The sequence below is a fragment of the Hemitrygon akajei genome, chromosome 16 (genome assembly GCF_048418815.1).
Source record: "Hemitrygon akajei chromosome 16, sHemAka1.3, whole genome shotgun sequence".
Classification (NCBI taxonomy): Eukaryota; Metazoa; Chordata; class Chondrichthyes; order Myliobatiformes; family Dasyatidae; genus Hemitrygon; species Hemitrygon akajei.
The window spans coordinates 17,441,774-17,461,435 of NC_133139.1; the positions used below are offsets into that span (position 1 = coordinate 17,441,774).

General features: G+C 42.5%; 1 protein-coding gene across 2 annotated transcripts in view; it reads right to left on the reverse strand.

The window, feature by feature from the left end:
* Positions 1–19,662, reverse strand: part of LOC140739787 (TLE family member 5-like) — a 155,337-nt gene that overhangs the window by 69,867 nt on the left and 65,808 nt on the right. For both annotated transcript variants that reach the window (XM_073068311.1, XM_073068310.1), the window contains exons 3-4: positions 19,006–19,069; positions 17,628–17,672 (exon numbers count right to left, since the gene is read on the reverse strand). In XM_073068311.1, coding sequence (XP_072924412.1) covers positions 17,628–17,672; positions 19,006–19,069 — 109 coding nt within the window. The remainder of the gene's footprint in view (positions 1–17,627; positions 17,673–19,005; positions 19,070–19,662) is intronic.

Here is a 19,662-nt window from a genome sequence, read left to right on the forward strand (position 1 = left end):
CACAGCAGAGTCAGAGAGTCATACACAGCACAGATACAAGAGCCTGTCAGCTCACCAACTCCATACCGACCATCGAGCTCCCCTTTTACATTCATGCCTTTAAATTCAGAGGATGAATTCTCATTCTCAAGTTTTGCAGAATTGGCATTATTGGTGTTTTTCCTGAAGAGATTAGCTTAATTTGTCACATGTACATCGGAGCAGTGAAATTCAACATTTGCCTCAAATCAAATCAGCGAGGATAGGGGAGTGGGGGGAGCAGACTCCAAATGTCGCCACACTTCCAGCGCCAACATAGCAAGCCCACAATCTATTAATCATACTTGGAATGTGGGAGGAAACCAGAGCACACTGAGGAAATCCACATGGTCATGGGGAAAACTTACAAACTCCTTACAGACAGCGGCTGGAATCAAACCCGCTGGGTGATCTCTCGCAAAGAGATCGTGCTAACCGCTGTGGCGCCATGCCTTTAACTACCTTCTCTGAGTGAGTCAGGTCAGCTGAGATTATGACTAGCAAAAAGTTACCAATTTTAAATATAAACAGCATGAACAATGTGAAGAGAACAGGACAAGGATGGGGTGAGAAAGAAGGTATATAGTAAGGAAAAAGGCTGAAGGGAAAACAAAGGGCAAGATGGGGAAGAAATAAAACAAAAATGACAGCTCAGTCAATGGAACTCAACCAGGCAGGAAATTAGATGGAGAATGAGGCATATGGACCAGTAAGACTGATGACAATTGGGAGATGAAAATGATTCTTATACCAAAATACACTCAGAGGCCACTTTATTAAGTACACCTGCTCGTTAATGCAAATGTCTAATCAGCATTACCATGTGGCAGCAAATCAATGCATGAAAAGCATGCAGACATGGTCAAGAGGTTCAGTTGTTGTTGAGGCTAAACATCAGAATGGGGAAGAAATGTGACCTAATTTGACTTTGACCGTGGAATGTTCGTTGGTGCCAGACTGGGTGGTTTGAGTGTCTCAGAAACTGCCGACTTCCTGGGGTTGTCAGGCACGTGTCTCTAGAGTTTACTGAGAATGGTGTGAGAAAACAAAAAAAACATCCAGTGAAAGGCAGTTCTGTGGCCGAAAACACCCTGCGAGTGAGGGAGGGTAGAGGAGAACAGCCACACCGGTTCAAACTGACAGAAAGGTGATAGTAACTCAAATAACCATACATTACAACAGTGATGTGCAGAAGAGCATCCCTGAATGCACAACATGTTAAAACTTGAAGTGGATGGGCTATAACAGCAGAAGATGACAAACATAACACTTAGTGGCCTCTTCATTAGCCATCTCCTATATCTATGAAGTGGCCAAGTGTTTGTACATTGGTGCTATAGACTGTGAAGTGAAGGACTGAAGCTGAATTTCTCCCTGAAATAAAAGACATTCACAGGAATGGCTAATGCATTTGGACAGCATTGCTGAATTCAAGTTGCTTCCTTGGCAGAAAGATTGATCCGTATTGGCAGATTTGTGAAGAAATCAGGGTCATGATTTTCAGAGTCCCTGAAGAACACTCCAGCACCACAACTTGTGGGCATGACAACCAATCTTGTGCATTGATCTGTGCTATTAAGGGAAACAGAAAGGCTACAGGATCCATAACATGAACAGCAAGTATTTATCACAGCAGGAACCTTGAAAGACTACCACAAGGGCACCCTGGGAGCCTATTAAATATTTGATAGCAATTGTTTGAAGCATCGACCCCAGTGACTGCTGAAACATCAATGCTGGACGAAGAGAAAATGAGCAAGCTGAGAGGGGAGAGTGTAGATTGCGGGGAGGGGAGGGAGAGCGGGTGCAGGGAGTGGTTGAGATGGTGGCGCAGATCTGAAGGAGATTTCATCTCTGCACTCAGCAAAATGCAGATACCACACTCTGGTCACCCGAAGAAACACAGCAAATGCACCTATATACCTCCTAGCTACGTGAATGTTACTTCCCACTCCACAGAGAAGATGATTGAACCCGTATCTTTGTTAACTCAAGTCTTACAGGTTAAGGAGTGCAAATGAATCTTCGACATTCAAAGTTCAGCGGTTAGCACTGCAGCACCAGCGATCAGGACTCAATTCCTGCTGCTACAGCCTGCAAGTAGTATGCATGCTGTCCCTGTGACCGTCTGGGCTTTCCTCCCACGTTCCAAAGTCATACGGGTTAGGGGTTAGTAGGCTGTGGGCATGCTATGCTGGTGCCGGAAGCGGGACAATACCTGCGCACTACCCCAGCACATCGTCAGACTGTGTTGGTCGTTGATGCAAATGATACATCTCACTGTATGTTTCAAAGTACATGTGACAAATAAAGCTAATCTTCAAAGGGTCTCGGCCCGAAACGTTGACTGTTCTTTTTCCTCCATAGATGCTGCCTGGCCTGCTGAGTTCCTCCAGCATTTTGTGTGCATTGCTTATAAGCATGGCTGTCTGAATGATGAACATGAAGCATCATCCCAAATTTGATCTACAAGCAACTCCAGACCCACAGAAATCTGCCCTTTGATACAGCCATCCAACACGCTCTCTTGTATTAAAACTACCATGGACTGTGGCAGCAGATATACTGCAGAGGTTCAAGAAGCTGGCTCACCATGACCAATTCAGAAGCAAATCACAATGATCACTGGCCCAGACACAAGAGATTCTGCAGATGCTGTGTATCTTGCGCAACATTTATGAAATGCTGAGGAACTTAGCAGGTCAAGCAGCACCTATGGAGGGAAATCACCAATCCTGATGAAGGACCTCGACCTGAAATGACTGTTTATTTTCCTCCTTTGATGCTTCCCGACTTGCTGAGTTCCTCCAGCATTTTGTGTGTCGATACATGGTCCTATTTTTCCCCAAAAATGTTCATTCCAAGAATAAGCTTCTTAAATCGGTGATTTGTCATAAGCTGATTAGTCTTTCAACTGCACAGCCTGGCAAATGACAAGGCAGTATTAAAGTACCCAGCAATATCTTGAGTAGTTTGCTCTTCACCAAACCACTGATGTCCAGCTTTGCTGTGGTAAAAGAGCTGCTTCACACATTTCCAAAGAATATAAATCTTCTTCAGATGATATCACTGTAGATAAAGAACTGAACAAGGTTAATCTATTCTGTTGAAGAACAAATTCCATTCTGCACTATTTTCTATTGTAAGGCCTTCTGGATAACATGGGATTTTCACAGGATTTTTGGAACGTGCATCTATAACTTGGTTGATTTTTCTTCTCCTCTCACTATCCGCTATACTTTTAATTTTGTCAAAACCCACACAAGTGGCTCATTTGATTATGCTGACCTGCCTATCAGTGGTTTCAGGTTGAGGTCCACTCTAGAGATTTCAGCACAAAATTGAGCTGAGATCACTGTGGAGCAAAGCAGGTGCCACACTGTCAGAGTTGCTATCTTTCTGACCAGATCTAATTTCGCTTTAGATGCAAAGTGCCCTTGACACCATTTTCTGACCAATATTTACTCCTCATGCACTATTACTAAAAACCATCATCTTATTACCTCAGCCATTTGTGGAAGCTTAATGTGCACAAATTGCTTGCCTCATTTCCTACCTTACAACCCTTCAAGACTATTGTATGCATCTTACCATGAAGCTTAAGTGCTGCTTTAGGGTTCTTCCCCGGAGGCTGCTAGTGAACTAGATCGGTTTTTAAACAAAGGCTCAGTAGTTTCATATTCAATACTACTTATGCTGGATTTTTATTCATATTACCTTGAGGTACTGCCACACAGTTAACCATTGCCAAACTGTATACCCCGTGCTCCAAGCAGCTTACAGTCAACTGCTGTAATAAAAATGCATTTTCTTGATAAGATAAATTTTAATATTTCATTTTATTTATTGAGATACGGCTTTGGGCTCTTTGAGCCACAAGGCCCAGCAATTTCCCCAATGTAATCGTAGGCCAATCATGGGACAGATTACAATTACCTATCAACCGGTACATCTCAGACTGTGGAAGGAAACCCATGTAGTCATGGGGAGGATGTGCAAACTCCATACAGCCAACGGCAGGACCTGAACCATCCGTACCATAAAGCATTGCGCTAACCACTACACTACCATGCCGCTATTATATACCATTCTACTATGCAGACAGTACAGGAAGCTAATACAAGCATTCCAATAGCCATGGTGCTTTGGAATGACTCAAAATTCCACTTGAGTCCAAATCACTTGTTCCCACACCCACTCTCCGCTTACAAATGAAAACGTAGTATTTTTGTTCATTTCCTTGTGAGATGACACATTTGCCCTTTTTAAATAAATCTTCTCCCACAAAAAATCTGCAAGCCTGACAAAATAATTCTCATTCTATGACAACGCACCTTCATAATTCATCAATAATTCAGCCAATAACCTCCAACTAACAAAGTATTACCATGCTTTAGCGATCATTGCACTGAAGATTAGGGTAGAAATAAGAAACGGCAGGAGATGCAGCAGTAGACTGGTTGTCCTGAACTCCTCACTCATGGGCACTACACAGTTTTTGTTGTTTCTGCTCCAACTTGGGTCAATCCTTTAAACCATTTGTGTCAGCAATGCCCTTCAGTATGTTTATGAAAGAAACGGGAAGCAACTTACAATCTAGGAAAATCTACTTCATTTTTAAACTCTCTCCATGGCCTTGCCCTCTTAGAGATGTCTTCCAGCAAACCTCACCAAGATCATAAACAAGAGAAAACCTGCAGATGCTGGAAATCCAGGCAAAGCACACACAAAATGCTGGAGGAACTCAGCAGGCCAGACAGTTGGCATTTTAGGCCGAGATTTGCGTGGGTTGTTCATCAAGATCATCTTCAGTTCTGGCCTTACATAAACATCATCCTGAACCTTAAAAGGCCAGATTACATATTGCTATCTATACTTTTATTTGCTCACAACTTTCAGAATCAGAACTAATTATCACCAGCATATGTTGTTGTGATATACCGCAGCAGTACAATGCAATACATAAAAGTAAAAAACTGAATTACAGTGTATATGCACACACATACATACGATGTGGACAGAGAATCTTGGGCTGGACATCCTGCTCACTGAAGGAAGGTGAAATGTCTCCCTAAGCCTCTCCTTTCCAAGTGCAATGATCGCCACAGGACCACTGTTTGGCTTGCCATGCAGCAGGTCACTCGCATACGACCTCTCCTACACTACTGGGCCCATAGCCACACGTTCTCTGTTCTTACCGAGTTTGCCATGTCATGGGGCATCCGACTGCCCAGCAGCATAACTTGGCAGGCAGGCCAGGCTCAGTTGGCAGCCAGTCGAGAAGGACAACTCCAATTCCAAACCTGGGAATTGGAACTCCATAGTTCCAATGATGGACTCATGGGATGGGACTCATTAGCCTTGGCAGGCAGTCGCTTTCAGACTCCTGTACCTCCTCCCTGATGGTAGCAATGAGAAGAGGGCATGTCCTGGGTTATGAGGGTCTCTAATGATGGGTGCTGCTTTTTTGAGGCATCGCTCCTTGAAGATGTCCTGGACGCTGGGGAGGCTAGTGCTCATGAAGGAGCTGACTGAGTTTCTGCAGCTTTCCTTAGCTGCATGAGTGCAGTCATCACTTGGTGTCAATCTCGAACTGCCCACCAGCTCAGTAGTTCATTGGGTCAATTCAGCAGGTCCATTACGAGTCCCCTATATTGTTGTGGGTCGTGCTTTCCACATAGTTCTGATTAGATAGCTATGGCAGATTCTTCTCGGAAAACAGCAGTAGCAAACACATTCACTCTAGTTTTTAATCACAAGAGCTGTAGTGGAATTTATATACATGTTAGCACTGCATAGAAGAGGCAGGATCAGAAAGAATTATGCACAATTGCTTTCAGTGTGAAGATAGCTTGATGCATATTCAGAAGAAATTCTGGCCTTGCCTGTTTCTGATTTTATTGCCTTATCATCTTTAATGTGAAGTAACACATTTATTGCCGTGTCAAATTTTAAAGGAATTTCAGATTCTATGCTTCAGAAGATTTGATAGCTGCACACTCAACTTCAACCTCCATTACAAAAAAAAGGTGATTTTTTTTAAAAAAGGCTACTTCAGGCTAGCAGACATACTAAAATCCAGATTTTTTTTCTTTGAAAAGGCATCGCAGCTTTATGGGAATGCTCGGTCATCAACTTGAAATCAAACTGCATTACAGTGAACTCGATTTATAGCATGTTTAACTCCATTTCCACAAGAGAAGGTGAAGGTGTCTTCAACATTGATGGACTATCATCAGACATGGGCGACAGTGTTGCAATCGAACAGATATAATTGTCAGAGACCAGGTGTCAGAGATGCATATTTGCGAGCAGAAGCATGGGAAATTCAGGTCCCTAACCTTCACTCTATGGCAATAGTACTCAAGAAAAGACTGAAGAAAGTTCTGGTTCTTTTGGGGGAGGCATTTCTGAAGGCCAGGTCATTGGGTATACTTAAAGTGGGTGCTAACAGGTTCTTAATGAGTAAGGGTGTCATTGGTTACAGGGAGAAGGCAGAAAATAGTCAAGAGGTAAAATAAATTAGCCATGAATGAATAGCACAGCAGGCTTAATGGGCCAAATGGCTTATTTCTACTCCTATGTCTTAAGGTCTTACACTTGACCTAAACAAGTCAAATTCATGAATGCTCATGTCCAGATCTCCATTATTGCACCATTATGGACACATACATAGCTGCCAATCATTCAAACTTTGTAAGACCATCACTGAAGTTGTCAAGTGGCACTTTTGTGACCAAATGTTTCGTTACCAATTCCAAACGTTTCATTTGTTTGCTCTGCATAATATTGATTTGCCACACTCTCGTGAAGTACCTTAAGTCATTTAAACTATAATGCAAGCTCCTACCAGCATTGCACTGACTTGGTCATTAATATACAAACACCATGGGAAAATAGTTCAGGCTGTGAATTTTGAAACTGAGTGCTTCTTAAATTTTAATGCCTTTTAACATCATTAAACCTTCCTAGATTCTATCCCAAAGATCTGTGCTTTGAATGAGCTGTACATTCCACCGAAGACCAATGTCAGGCAGGCACCAGAGAAACTGTGCAACGTAACCAACAGGCACCAAACTGCGCATGCTGATGCCTTCCATACCATTGCGGGAGATTTCAAAGAGACCAGCTCGAAGAGGTCTCTGGACAGCTACCACCAACTTGACCACTATTATACCACCATCATACTCCGCCATGGACGGTCCCAAGCCGGCTGCGAAAGGATGAGGGTTGGGAATGGAACTATCAACCCCACCCTGGAAAACACATTATTACAGAGGCTCTAAAGACCCCATCTCTGGGAGATGAAGGCACCAAGAAGATGGGCTACACCTGGAGACAAAGTGGAAGACCAGCCCATGACAGAGGACTCTTAACGAGCTGCTGTCAGCACCCTATGTCTCAGTAGGGGTGATGCGCTTAAATAACTATACCACTATCAAGGATGCTAATCGTGCCATCCCATTCCCACACGTTAGAAAGTCTGATTACCTAGCTCTACACCCAGTGTGTAGGCAGAGACTTAAGACCGCAGCACCAATATTGAGGACCAAGAAGGAATGGCCAAACACAGAAACACAGAAAACCTACAGCACAATACAGGCCCTTCAGCCCACATTACCTAGGGTTACCCATAGCCCTCTAATTTTCTAAGCTCCATGTACCTATCCAGGAGTCTTTTAAAAGACCCTATTGTATCCCCCTCCACCACAGTCACCAGCAGCCCATTCCACGCACTCACCACTCTCTGCATTAAAAACATACCCCTGACGTCCCCTCCATACCTACTTTCAAACACCTTAAAGCTGTGCCTACTCACGTTAGCCATTTCAGCCTTGGGAAAAAGCCTCTGACTATCCACACAATTAATGCCTCTCAAGGGAAGCAGACGAGCACTTACAAGACTGGTTGGAGTTGGTGGATGGGACAACATTTAGGAATTCATCTGAATGAATGAATACACCACAGCTGTCACCAACTTTATCAAAGACCTGTGTGGATGAGTGTGTGCCTTCAAGAACATACCAGACATAACCAAATTAAAAGCCATGGATGAACCAGGAGATTCATAGTCGGTTGAGGGCTAGATGCATAGCATTCAAGACAGACGATCAAGAACTATACAAGAAGTGCACATACGACCCATGGAATGTTATTTTAAAGGTGAAAAAAAGCAATTCCAATTGAGGTTAGATACGGAATTGGATGCAGGTCAGCTCTGGCAGGGTTTGCAGATAATTACTTCCTACAGAGTGAAGCCTAATATCATGAAAGGCTGTGATGCCTTACTCTCAGATGATCTCAATGCTTTATACATGCTTTTAGTCAAGGGAGAACAAAACTCCATGAGTGAATCCCTGGAGAACCTCCGTCTTGGAAGTCAAAGTCACAACATCTTTCAAGAGGATGACTGATCCCTCAAAAAGCATCTGGCCCTGATGGTGTGGTGAAGTAGTTTGAGAGGTTGGTCATAGCCAGAATCAACTCCTGCCTAAGCCAGGACCTGGACCCGTTGTAATTTGCCTCATGCCACAATAGATCTCCTATTGATGCAATCTCACTGGCTCTCCACTCGGCTTTGGGGCATCTAGACAATAGTAGCTCTTACATCAGGCTGTTGTTTATTGATGACAGCTCAGCATTCTACACAATCATACTTTCAATTCTAACTAACAAGCTCCAAAACCTGGGCCTCTGCAACTGGATCCTTCGCTTCCTCACCGAGAGACCAGTCTATGCAGATCAGAAATAACAGCTCCTCCTCACTGAGAAGCAACACCAACACACCTCAAGGATGGGTGCTTAGCTCAGTGCTCTAGTCTATAGCCAGAACTGTGCAGCTAAGCACAGCTCAAATGCCATCTAAAAATTTGCTGACAAATCAATTGTTGTCAGCAGAATTCCAGATGCATACAGGAGTGAGGTAGATCAGCTGGTTGAGCGGTGTCTGAACAACAACCTTGCACTCAGTAAGACTAAGAAATTGATTGTGAACTTCAGGAAGGGGAAGTCAAGTGAACGCACACCAGTCCTCATCCAGCAATCAGAAATGGAAAGGGTGAGCAGTTTCAAGTTCCTGGGTGTCACCATCTCTAAGGATCTATCCTGGGCCTAACATATTGACGTAATTAGAAAGAAGGCACGGCAGTGGCTATATTTCATTAGGAGTTTGAAGCGAACTGGTATGTCACTAAAGGCACTCACAAATCTCTACAGCTGTACCACGAAGGACATTCTAACTGGTTGCATCATTGTCTGGTACAGAGAGGCTACCGCAGAGGATTGGAAAAAGCTGCAGAAAGTTGTAAGCTCAGCCAGTTCCATCATGCACACCAGCATCCAGGACAACTTCAAAAGATGATGCCTCAAAAAGGCGGCACCCATCATTAAGAAGCCCATCAACCAGGACATGCCATCTTCCCACTGCTACGATTAAGGTGGTGATACAGGAACCTGAAGACACACACTCAGTGATTCAAGAACAATATCTACACCTCCACCATCAGGTTTCTGAATGGACAATGAACCCATGTACATTATCTCTGTATTTTCCCCCTCTCTTTCTGCACTACTTGTTTGTTACACACACACACACACACGTGATTTATAGTTTTTGCTGCTGCAAAACAACAAATTCCACAACATATGCCAATCTTATTAAAGCCGATTCTGATTCTGAGTTGTCAACCCCCTGCAATGTAAGTAAATGAGGTTAAATGAGGGATTCTTCCGAGCATGGTACAGAACATGCACATTACATCAGAAAAGAATGATATAATTATTTGGGAGTCCCTCGGTCTTGGAGCCATTTTAAAGTTACCAATTATTGTGTCTTGTCACAGCAATTCCAATCCAATTCTAACAATAGAGAATTATCTCAATGAAATAATGGAAAACAAGAGATGGCCATTGAAAAGCATTCCAAAGACGTATTAGATGAGGGGATTAAGAGTGACACTGTTACAAGTCTGGAAAGCTAAGATACAAATAAAAATAACATTCTGGAAATATTCAGCACGTGTGAGAAAATCTGTGGAGAAAAACAGTGCTAATATTTCAGCTCAGTGACCCTTCATTAATTCCGATGAATGGCCACTGAACTGGAACTTTAACCCTGTCTCGCCATAGAAGCAGCCTCACCTGCTGAATATTTCAAGTGTTTTTTTTTGTTTTTAATATCAGATTTCCAGAGTCTAGATGTAGATCGGCTCTGATAAAAAACCTCTGACACTGCCAATGGATAGCTGCACAGATTGGTTTCGACTGCATTTAACAGTGCCCACTCCCCTGTGCTGTCTCTGATCATTAAATTTCGTTATTCACCCAAATGACGTAGGGCTGACTTTACTGAAGAGTAATCGAGGTCTAATCTATTGTGCAGCAGACCAGCAATAGCTACATTGATTAATGGCTTTATTATGCTCTCTGTGCAGAACAAGTGCAGTCTTCACACCAATGGAGTTGAAAATAAATTTCAGAAATAATAAATCAGAGCCACATTACAGCTCTATAAAACGACTGTGTCAGAGGAATGTAAAACTGCTCCAGTTCCCTGCTCTGAAGGGCAAGAGAGACAACGATGCTGAATAGGTTACCTTCAACTTTCTACCCATGCCTAAGAAATAATTTACCTTTGCCCGTACAGTACAGCGCAACCACGGAATGGCAGAAGGCATTCACCCTGCCAGCATAAAACTGACCATTGTGAGGGGGCAGTGCTGTCCTCGCCTGGTCTTGGAACGACATGCTTTTTCCTCTACAGACTCGTATACCGCCGTCTGCGATCTCCTGTACTGTAAATCATGGAAGGGAGTTCAAGTTTTGGGGTCGGGGGCTATATTGTTCACGGATGGGGGCAAAAAGACACAGCGGTCAATTAGAGGCAGCTGATGAGAACATATGCACTGAGATCAGGGGAGACAATATCAAGTATTCATGATGACTATATTGCACCCACCACCCTCCACTCCCCCTCCCTGACAAGAAAGGAATAAAACTCCATCATAGGAAAACCCTTCTCCATCGTTGAAAACCCTTCTCCATCATAGGAAAACCCTTCTCCATCATAGAAAAACCCTTCTTCATCGTTTACAAGGAATAAGGCCACTAAAAAGCTGCATCCACATTCCAGACCATGCTTTCATCTCACTGCTGCCATTGGGAAGGAGGTTCAAGAGCCTAACGTCCCACACCAACAGAGTCAGAAACCCTTCAACCACCAGGTGCCTGAAACAGCATGAATAACTTCACTCACCTCAACTCTGAGCTGATTCTAAAACTTTGAATTCGCTTATGGGGACTCGGCAACTCATGATCTCTGTATTACTACAGAGGAATAATTAAGAAGCATTAAGAAGGGGAGGAAGCATTAAGAAGAGGGACGCCTCACGTCTTAATAAGCTGGTAAGGAAGGCGGGCTCTGTCGTGGGCAAAGTACTCGAGAGTTTAACATCGGTAGCTGAGCGAAGGGCGCTGAGTAGGCTACGGTCAATTATGGATAACTCTGAACATCCTCTACATAGCACCATCCAGAGACAGAGAAGCAGTTTCAGCGACAGGTTACTATCGATGCAATGCTCCTCAGACAGGATGAAGAGGTCAATACTCCCCAATGCCATTAGGCTTTACAATTCTACCGCCAGGACTTAAGAACTTTTTAAAAGCTATTATTAATGCTTTTTGAGATAGTGATTTAGATGCATATCATATTTTTTTACTGAGTTAAGTATTGTATGTAATTAGTTTTGCTACAACAAGTGTATGGGACATTGGAAAAAAAGTTGAATTTCCCCATGGGGATGAATAAAGTATCTATCTATCTATCTATCTATTACTTAATTTGCAGTGCTGTGCAAAAATCTTAGGCACATATATGTAGCTAGGGTGCCCAAGACCTTTGCACAGTACTCTATTAGTTAATGTAAAGCAGAAAGTAAGCTTGTAGATCTAGCAGGAGCAAAGGATATTGCGAATGGAAAGTGTGGAGCATTGTGGGAGGGATCTGGGATTGTGGCAAAAGAGGAGTGCCAGGGACTGGTGTGGGTCCAGACCCACTCAGCCACGAGACACCACGCAGGGTCGTTTGATTCCAAACAACTGGTTTATTGATCATTAAAGAACGTCTTTCTGGTGCTTCCCGCTCCCTCCCCTCACCCGTCCCCTTTTTTCAACCATGATTCCCCTTTCCCTGCCCCCTTCCACTCTTCCCACTCTCAGTCCACAATAGAGACCCATATCAGAATCAGGTTTATCATCATTCACACACCATCAATTTTTTGTTGAGGCAGCAGAACACTGCAATACATAAAATTACAACAGCGCTGTGTGAAAGTCTTAGGCACCCTAGCTATATATATGTGCCCAAGACATTTGCACAGTACTGTATTACTGTTATTTGTATTCGCAAAGTTTGTCTTCTTTTGCACATTGGTTGTTTGGCTACCTTCATTTATGTGCAGTTTTTCATTGATTCTACAGCATTTCATTGTAATGATCGCAAAAAAATGAATCTCAAGGTGGTATATAGTAACATACATGTACTTTGATAATAAATTTACATTGAACCTTGAAAAACATTGATATCAGCCCTCAATTCACAGACTTGTAGTCCATCAATTCACAGAAATTGGTGGGAAGTTATGTCTCTTAAAAAGAACTGAAGCAAGGAGCAAAATGCCTTCAGCATCCAGGGAAGAGTGATCAAAGAAAACAAAAGTCAAATATAAATGCTGCACTGATAAAATTGTCAAATTAGTAAATCACTTCCCCTGGTGCCACCACGCTCTTTCCACCCGCACGCGACTTGAAAAGGTTGGAATTAGACCACTGAATGTTGGTCTCACTTCAATTAACCTCCTGAAATTCAATCCGTCTGATGTCAGGTTTGATGCTCGTCATTCCAGCTGGCTGCCAAACTTAACTCATTAATTTGTTTTCTACAAAAGGTTGGAGATTAAAATTTGATTCAATCCCTACGCTCTTACATGAGATTACAGACATATAGCAAAAGAGGTTTATCAACATCCAATGTTTAATTCCATCAGTATCTACTGTATGAGTAGACAGACTCTTAATGTTAATGAAGAGATGCCAACAAACAAAAGGATGGGTTGATAAATGAATATAGCCCAGTCCGTCACAGGAAAAGCCACCCCCCCATTCTGCATATCTACAAGGAAAGCTCCCACAAGAAAGCAGCATCCATCATCAAGGACCACATCATCCAGGCCATGATCTCTTCTCAATGTTGCTATCAGGGTGAAGGTCCAGAAGCCTTAGGCCAGGTTCCAGGAACAGTTATTATCCTTCGACCATTAGGCTCCTGAAGTAGTGTGGATAACTTCTTTCACCACAACTCTGAACTGATTCCACAACCTATGGACTCACTTTCAAGGCCTCTACAACTCATGTTCTCAATATTTATTATCTTTTTTAATCTGCACAGTTTGTCTTTTGCACATTGGTTGTTCGTCAGTCTTTGCTTGCGTGTAGCTTTTCCATTGATTCTACTTTATTTCTTTGTTCTATCGTGAATGCCCATGAGAATAAGGAAATCAGGGAAGTATGTGGTGACATTAACGAACACTGATAATAAATTCACTTCAAACTTTAAGAAATATATTTTCTATTACAAAGCTCCAAATGCACCATACGCACAATGAACTCCACTTCTGAAATTCACTTCATTTAAAAAGTAATCAGTTTCAGAAGATTTGATATCCAGCAACCCAACATCTTAAACTTGGCACGTATACCCACTTTAATAATTTCTTGTTTTCTGGTCCCACAATGAACATCCAATGTTGATATACCAGAATGCTCCGAGTGTCCTTTACTTCTTCCTTGATTAGATGCTTAATTAGTAGTTCTCCAACTAATTCACTTGAGTGAACTCATCATTTCACTGGACAACTTCTCCTTCAACTCCACTCATTTTTCTTTGCATCAAAGGTGCAATCAGAAGGAACTCCAACAGGCCTGAGGATGTCCTTTATAGAATACATGGATCCAGGCATCCAGTCTCAACTCTGCTTTACTGTTGACCACATTGAGGCAGTTTCCTGCACTTGTACAAAATCTGAAAAGACAATGTCTACTATTCACTTTCACCCTTTCATCTGCATGCATCTCATAACTATCTCATCCCTTCACTTTCTTACCTTTCCATTTCATTCCCCAGGGAGCAGTTAATGAGTTATACCCATAACAAGACTACAGACTTCCACAGCCAGCTAGAAATTCTCTCCTGCCATCCTGCTTCCCACAAGGTCTCTGTTCCAATCTTCCAGTTTCTCCATTTCATCGGTGTACTTTCTGTATGAGATTTTTCTCACCAGTCTCTCTGTGACACATTTTTTCTTTTATCGTTTTTTCCCTTTACAACAGTGCACTGGACTCTCAACTTGTTTCCTCCATTTCCAATACTGCTACTCCAAAGCATTCCTTTTCCAGCCAGAAAGTTCTCCTTATCCTCACTTTCCATCTACTAGCTTCCAGGAAATGACTTGTTTTTGCTGTTGCTTGTTGCGTTGCTTCATTGTGTTATATGTTGTTCTGCCGAGCATCGTCGGCATGCTACGCTGGCGCCAGTACATGTGGTGACACTTGTGGGCAGCCCCCAACACATCCATGGGTGTGTTAGTTGTTAACATAAACAATGCATTTCACTTAAGTTTCGATGTACACGTGATAAATAAACTTGAAACTTGGTAGTAGAAGTAAGTCTCTTGGGGCAGGAATTCAGAATAGGAGAAATGATCTGACCTGGGTAACCACTATCAGAATTTAGGCTGTTCCGCATGTTGTATTTGTGGAGCAGGTGCTACTTATATTCTAACCCACCCCAGACAGTTGAGTGTTTCCCAGGTTTCTCTTGTAAGATTATAGATGGAGAGTTCATCAGTTTCCATCTTGTAGTTGGTGAAGGTTGCCCTTAAATAAAATGTGCTGTCAAGAAGTGTCGCTGTCATTAGTTTGGTCAGTTCACAGTGTGTTGAGCTGCAGGACTTCAGTCAGGCGCTTTGTCCCATCAGTAGTTATTTGTCAGATGCATTTTTTAAAGGCATCAACTTTAGTTGCTGCATGTATAGTGAAATGCATCATTCATGTCAATGACCAACACAATACGAGGATGTACTGGGCACAACCCGCAAGAGCCACCATGCTTCCAGCGCCAACACAGCATGGCCAAAACTTACTAACCTGCACATCCTTAGAACGTGGGAGGAAACTGGAGGACCCAGAGGAAACCCACACGGTTACGGGAAGCATGCTCACGTTCCTTAGCGAAAGCTGCAGGAACTGAACCCCAATCGCTGGCGCTGTAAAGCATTATGGGTGGCTGCTCGCCTTGCAGACACCATGAGGGTCCCATGATGGGCTAGCACAGGAAAGCAGTCTAACTGTCTCAAGTGTCCCAAGGATGATCCAAGATATGGATAGCTATCGCTTTGTGCAGTGGCGTGAGCCATACTCAGCCAAGGCGCGTGACGCAGTGCATTGTGTGTTGTTTTTCCCGTGTAGTTCCACCAGTTACCATACACCATTCACTTGTTATGACTCTGCACCCAAGGCATAAAAGGATCCCACTTTCATTACAGTCATGCATTATCAAAAGGGCAAACACTGGGGGAAATTTCACATGTCCACCATGACTTTAACTGAAATTTATATCACCGGGATTATAACTGACTTGGAGGGGCATCTGCTGAATCTGGTCAAGTGGACAAATCACATGACTTGCAGAGCTGAACCACAAGCAGTCGACTCTTGGTTGCATTAACAGTGTGACTACACTATACATTGCTAAGCTGTCCTGTTATTTATGGACAACACACACAAAATGCTGGAGGAACTCAGCAGGCCAGGCAGCATCTACAGAAAAGAGTGCAGTCAACATTTCAGGCTGAAACCCTATCGTTATGACAATGCAAAAAAGTAAAAATTTGCAAACTACACCATGCTCAGTTGGTAGTGTCCAGAGAATCTAGTGGCAACTCAGTGGTCACTTTATTAATGCAAATAAAGTGACTCATTAATGCAAATATCTAATTAGCCAATCATGTGGCAGCAACTCAATGCATAAAAGCATGCAGACATGGTCAACAGGCTCAGTTGTTGTTCAAACCAAGCATCTGAATGGGAATGAAATCTGATCCAAGTGACTTTGACCATGGAATGATCATGGCTTTTTCCTCAGAAACTGCTGATATCTTAGAAGTTTCACTGAGTATATTTAAAGTGGATGTTGATAGGTTCTTGATTAGTAAAGGTGGTCAAACGTGACGGAAGGAAGGCAGGAGAATGGAGTTGAGGGGACAATAAATCAGTCTAAATTTGCGAAATTCAAACAGGCTTCTCCAGATCTTGCACAAGATTGGAAGGACACAATGGGTGAGGAACTTCATATATAATTATCGGTAAAAGTCTTACACACATATATATATAGCTCGGGTGCCCAAGACTTTTGCACAGTACCGAATTAGTCAACATGAAGTGAAGAGAGAGTTTATAAATCTGGCGGGAGCAAAGGATGTTGGGAATGGCAAGGATGGAGTGCCGCAGGAGCGGTGTGGGACAGGTGGCAGGGAAGGAGTTCCAGGAGTGGGGCGGGTGGGGGGGGGGAGGGTTGTCGTGGGTACAGCTGTACCCAGTCCTGAGACACTAAGGTCATTTGATTCCAAACAATTGGTTTATCGAGAATTACAGAATGTCTCTATGGTGCTTCCCACTACCTCCTCACTCCTTTCCCTTTTCCCAACCATGATTCCCCTCTCCCTGCCTCCTTCCCTCTCAGTCCATAATAGAGACCCATATCAGGATCAGGTTTATCATCATTCACATATGCCATAATATTTTTTGCGGCAACAGTTCAGTTCAATGTATAAAATTACTACAGTACCGAGCAAAAGTCCTAAGCATCGTAGTTATACACGTGTGCCTAAGACTTCTGCACAGTACTTAAATGAACAGAAATTACTTCAGCAAAACCCCATGGCAACTGTGCACACTTGTAAAATGAGCAACTACAGTCAATTCAAGGAAAACCATTCAATTAGGATGTTATATTGTCAAGAAGAAAACTATTCATCGTGAGTACATTGCAACCAGAAAATAAGGAATCCACAGCAATGAGTCAGTAAAGATCTTGCACGGAGGGAAATGAGCCCCCAAAAGATATTAAATCACATTAATGGTTTATTATATAATGCCACATTTGATTTCCTGGAACACGAGTGCAAGTAGAAAGTAAATCATCAAACAATAGGCGCAGAACTGAAATCAATGACATTTACTTTTTTAATATTTAATAAAGGTTGAAAGCTCTGAAGCACTTTTTATGAAGTAATAATAAATGAGACAGTGCCTATTATTAATTTATCATTCAAATTAATCTGTCGACATTTTCAATTAAAAAGAACATTTAATTATTCATTAGCACATAATTGGAAATTAGAAAGAGAAAAGAAGTTCTATTTACAACTAGGTTCAATTATGAAATTTGTCACATTTATGGTAAGCCTAATTTCAGGGAGAATAAATAGGCTTCAGTAAACAGCTCATTGGCGAGCAACAACATCAAGAGCGAGGGAGGAAAATAAATTACTTACCTGTTTGTGCATTTCGATGTTCAAGCCGTAAGACATTTCATAATACTGATGGGGGAGAAATGGGGAGAAAAAAAACAGAATGAAAACTTGTACCCAAGATAGAAGGATCATCCCACATTTATTCAACATGCAACCAGATAAATGATTTCTGATAAAGTTGTCCACTCAGTGGTCATTACCACGTGCACCAAGACTGAATCAATTAAATGCGCATCACATCTTGGAAGCCACATCTGGGTAGGAAAAGTGGCAATAAAAACAATTCTCTTTTACTTTCAAAACAAAAAAAAAGAAACGAGGTCAGATCTAAACAAAGGGTCTTGGACTGTAACCTTGACTGTTCATTCATTTCCAGAGACGCTGCCTGACCTGCTGAGTTCCTCCAGCAATTTGCATGTGTTGCTTTAGATTTCCAGCATCTGCAGACTTTCCTGTGTTTACGAGAAGAGACGTTCCCAATCATGTGCAATCGTAATAACTTGGTCTTGGGAGCAGGACCAGGGACACCTAGTCTACAGCATCCAGGACAGGTGGGCAATTACAGCCTGAATCTGCAGACCTTCAGCTAATTCTGTTCCCACACTCAAACTCTGATGCTGTGAGCACTTTGGCTAAGGAGTGGGTGACACAGTAGTGATTGACAATAGATTCTGAGATCTTTCCAAGCACAGGGCAACTAGTCAGACATTGTCTTGACTGGGAATGCAGTCAGTGTGAGGGAATGAAATTGAAATCTACTAATGTAATCATGGCCAGAATTTTTTAAATGGATAAGCAGAACATGAACTGGGTAACTAATTAAACTCATCACAAATTCAGCAATGCATGTGTCCCATTCACATCCCATGGGAAGGAAGGATGAAGGAAAATCAGAAAATAACTTTTGTGAAAGATATTGGTCACACTGTCTACATCTTTTATACACAGATTATGTAAAATAAGGGTGACATGGCAGCGTAGTGGTTAGCACAAAACTTTACAGGACTGGCAACCCGGGTTCAATTCCCGTGGCTGCCTGTAAGGAGTTTGTACGTTCTCGCCGTGACCACATGGGTTTCATCTGTACTAAGTGCAAATAGGTCTCCCACAATAAGGGCATTAGATCGAAACGGGTGAGCAAAACACAATGGAAAACCCAGTAATTATCCCAGTGAAAACTTTCAGAATCTGGCATCCAGAGTCGAGAGGGTGGAGGAGAATCCCTCCGAGAAACGAAGAGATAAAAACTGACAGTGTGACAAAGTTTACGAGGTGGAGAAGGTTTCTACCTCCTTAGTCATGAAGTGTTATACTAGGGCAGTATTTAAAGCTTCAAAGTCTGATGGCGGAAAAAAACCCTCCCTCCTATCTCATGCAAGAGTGAAGAGAATGCACTCACCATGACATAATGACGCTGCATTTCTGTCTTTTCACTGGCCAGTTTGTCACATTCCAACTTGAGGCTGAAACAAATTGAACAAAATACTTAAAAGGAAATATTCCGAAGTAGTAACTCACGATCCTATTCACACTTAATTTCCGTTTAAAAACTTGATCGTACTTTTCACTCCGTACAAGGACATGAACTTACAATATGTGTGTGGCGTATTGTTAAATAGATTACCAAATGAATTATTTTAAGACTAAAGCACTTGAGGACTGAGATCACTCTTAAAGCCAGTTCCCATTTGTGTTGTAATGCAAATACTTCCAGTCAAGATGGCGGCTACATACAATGCTCCTTCGGTCGACGTCTTCAGGATAGATCATGAAACCATATATTTTACTTATTTTACGTTTTGTTACATTTGCTTTTCAACTTGAATGTGATTCTGGAACTGCTGGAGCCGGTGGTTTACAGTTTGGTGATCGCTTGGCTGTCTCGGCGCTCCGCAGTCTGAGGGCATTACACGAGGCAGAGGCAGCATGCGCGAACCTCGTGGCAAGAAGGCTGTGAGCCCATGTTCGACTCCATTTAGCTAAATAAAGCTTCCATTGTTCGCCGATTAAAGCCACGAGGGAGATTGAAATGCTGGCTTCTTGTCTTTTTTAAAAT